Raw genomic sequence first — 3637 nt, forward strand, 5'->3', positions numbered from 1 at the left:
AAATAACAGTTCTTTTTATTGTGATGACCTTGGACACTTGTGACTTGATTCACATATCACAGAATCACATATATCTGCCCGTCTACCAAATCGTAGCTTCAAATCAAACTTCAAGCGTTAAAATCTTCAGTGCTATTTATTTTCTTTTGATTTCTTACGCTGAATTTTCTTTTAATACTACTAGGTCATATATAACGTGTTAATCTCCCAAGCAACACGCCACTCAAGGGAAGAAAATAAAAACGGGTTGACCGGTACGAAGAAAAAGTTGTTAACAAAAAAATAGAAGTTTTTGTATATATATTAAGTGTTTGTTTAGATAATTTTTTTTTTCACAAATATTTTTTTATAAATTAAACTTGACTTATATTTAAATTAATTTTTAAAAAATTTTCATAGTAGTTTTTTTTATAAATAATTTTAGTTTATAAAAAATTATTTTATTTATTTTCCATTTTTTTAAATACTTATCTAGAAGATTATCTATATTGAATTCAGGTGTTAATATTGAATGCAAGGAATTTGGAGAACTTCCGGGTGCTTACGTAGGTCTGGGAATAGTTCTTCTTAGTCATGGTTGGAGAGCTATAAATACAATAACCCCTCTACTTCAAAATATATAATATTATAAAGTAAAAGGGTTATGGTTGGAAAGTTGGTGATGGCGAGGCTTGTGTTGGCCATGTGTGCATTGAGCTCTCTCCTTCTGACAACCTCGGCACAGACGTGCAAGAACCAAACCTTCACCAACAACAAGGTGTTCACCTCATGCCGCGATCTTCCTCACTTAACCTCGTACCTCCACTGGACCTACGAGGAGAGCACAGGGAAGTTGGAGATGGCGTTCAGACACGGTGGAATCAACGCCACAGATAGGTGGGTTGCATGGGGTATCAATCCGAACAACAACCTGAATTCAGCTATGGTTGGAGCACAGGCTCTGGTGGCTATCTCACAATCTGGTGGGGCCCCAAGGGTGTATACTTCTTCCATCGCCGGTTACTCAACCCAGTTGGCAGAGGGAAACATCTCTTATGCTAACTCGGGTTTGACGGGTACCCGTCAAGATAGTGAGATCACTATTTATGCTACTCTCACTCTTCCAAACGGTACCACCACTTTGGTCCACCTTTGGCAAGATGGTCCTCTCTCTGCTTCCACTCCTCAACCCCATTCAATGGCTACTTCTAACCTCCAAGCCAAGGAAACCTTGGATCTTCTCTCTGGTTCCAGATAAGAAGATCAAGTGAAACAAGAATAAATGTAACAATGTAAGTGGAACAAGTATTCATCAATTATATTATCTTTAATCAATCTTTATATGACATGAAAATCTAGGTTTAGTCTAGTAGTTAGATGGGGGTTAGAGTAGTTAGAAGCATGAAGAGCAGGTTCAACCCTCATTTCATCTTTCTTTGTAATATTTCTTATTTTTACAAAAAAAAAATATGACATGTGTAATGTTATTAAATTTTTTTATTAAGTTGAAAATTTTAAATATATATCATACAATAATTAGTTACAACTATAAATTTGTAGTGATCTTGAATTAATAAATAATTTTTTGTAAATAGGAGTATGTTTAGATAAAGTTAATTAAAAGTAATCTTTAAAATATTTTTATAATTTTTTTTCTTCATATTTTTAATAGAGAACCTCTTTTAAAAAAAAAAATCTCTTCTAGACTTTATCCAAATACTTTCCAAATTCATGACTTTCACAATCTTCTATGTAAGTTCTTGTTGGCTTCCTTTATATGTTGATTTTTTTCATGATATATATAGGTAAATTAATTTATGTTGTTTACTTCTATCCTATATGTATATACACTACTACGGTTGTCCCCGTGAAACTGTTTATTTTTGCTATGTTCATAGAAGAAAAAAAAAAGGTTTCTTTTCTCACAAAAATCTTATCAAATGAAAATTCTTTTATTAGTTTCATATAATTCTAATTCCTAAATCAAACTGTTATTTCTTTTGCAGAACCTGAGGAGTTCACCCATACATTCTGTTCCTTATAGGAATTTCCTGCAGGCAGAAGAATAACAAATAATCCAAAACGACAGATACATCACTTGTGTAGCACAGAATATCTATATCCCACGATGAAGTGGTTTTTTTATTTTTATTTTTATTTTTATGATTCAATATTATAGTTGTTATATTTGCAAACTAAAAATAAATAACATTTAATCTCTGTATACATATATATTATACATAATGTATAATTTATTATATTTAAATGTCACTTTTGACATTTATATATATCAAGAACAATTCATGTAAGCTTTGTAATTACACGAATCACTCGACTAGTTTAAATAAAAAGGAAGATCCTTGACATAAATCATAGCAAAAATCAGAGGATGAATACATTCTTCTTTTTTTTTTTTAATAAAGGAAAAATACAAAATGACTAAATATTTTTTTTCCTTACATAAAGTTGAAGTGAAATAGGTCTCAAAAATATGGTGAATGATTAAAAAACCTCTTATAAAGACATAATTTACTTATATAAGTGTTCCGGTCAAAGGGTAAACTAGGGTTTTTTCCTAGATCGTACCTCACAGCCAGAGCATTCAATAGTGTAATCTGTCTTCTCAACTCTAGGGTTTTGGGTTTTATAGTATGTCGTTCGTGGGCCTCTTGGGCCCCGAGAATGGCGGGATTTTGCTAACCGTTATTATCTCGATGGCGCGGGAATAAGGGGAACAGGTTTAGCCAGGTTCTGACCGACAGGAACCATGCCGAGGGCCCAGTCAGGTTTTGACCGACTGGGTCCATGCCGAGGGCCCAGTCGGGTTTTGACCGACGGGGTCCATACTGAGGGCCCAGACAGATTCTGATTGGTTGGGCCTATGCCGAGGTGTCGAGAGAAATCCGATATGGGGTGCTCCCGTGTCAAGTCCGCTGAAAACCGAGCTCACCTTTGGGAAGCTGGTTGAGTCACTAGCGAAGCCACCGTACGCATGTCCACCATCTCGGTGTCCGACCGTAACCGTGAGGGCTGGAGGGAGTCGGTATCCGACCATGACGGTACAATAAGGTTGAATTTAATTTTTTTAAAATAATTGGCCTCAACATTATGTTTTATAATATTTACTTAGTTAAATAAACATGCAATTAAATATTTAATAAACTTAAAATCAATGATGAAGGGAATTATACGAGAAGAGAAAAGAGAAAATTGAAAAGTCATAACCAATAATAAATACGATTATAAATTCTATATATTTTTGACATAGTTAAATATGTTTATAAAATATTTTTTTACATAATTATTTATATATATTGAAACAATAAAATTTTATGGAGATTTTATTTTGGTGTTATCTTTGAATTTTGTCTTAAACAAGTCTCTTTGTTTATTAAAGCAACTCATTTTTTTTTTTTAACAAAAACTTCAAATGAAACAGTGTGTTATTGTTTCGGTCACAGGTAATCTTTAGATGACAATCTAAAGACCTATAATTAGAGCATTAAAAATATATCACCTTATAAGGATCGAGGGATATTAATACTCAACTAATTCGATTGATGAATGATTTTCTATTATGCAAAAAGTTAGATTTTGCATGCCCATCAAAAAGTTGTTGGACCAAGTTTTTACTTTTGGTAGTCTTAGAATAACTACT

General features: G+C 33.0%; 1 protein-coding gene across 1 annotated transcript; it reads left to right on the top strand.

The window, feature by feature from the left end:
- Window positions 1–506: 506 nt before the first annotated feature.
- Window positions 507–2211, top strand: LOC109804006 (cytochrome b561 and DOMON domain-containing protein At4g17280). The gene is made up of 2 exons (XM_020365733.3): window positions 507–1271; window positions 1986–2211. The coding sequence occupies exon 1, from the start codon at window positions 644–646 to the stop codon at window positions 1235–1237; it is 594 nt and encodes a 197-aa protein (XP_020221322.2). The 5' UTR covers window positions 507–643; the 3' UTR covers window positions 1238–1271; window positions 1986–2211.
- Window positions 2212–3637: the final 1426 nt, after the last annotated feature.

This window comes from Cajanus cajan, chromosome 1 (assembly GCF_000230855.2).
Source record: "Cajanus cajan strain Asha chromosome 1, NIPB_CcT2T_4, whole genome shotgun sequence".
In the NCBI taxonomy this organism is placed as follows: Eukaryota; Viridiplantae; Streptophyta; class Magnoliopsida; order Fabales; family Fabaceae; genus Cajanus; species Cajanus cajan.

Excerpts from the sequence above, each read along its gene's own strand:
- LOC109804006 (XM_020365733.3), top strand. The coding sequence starts at position 644 with ATGGTTGGAAAGTTGGTGATGGCGAGGCTTGTGTTGGCCATGTGTGCA.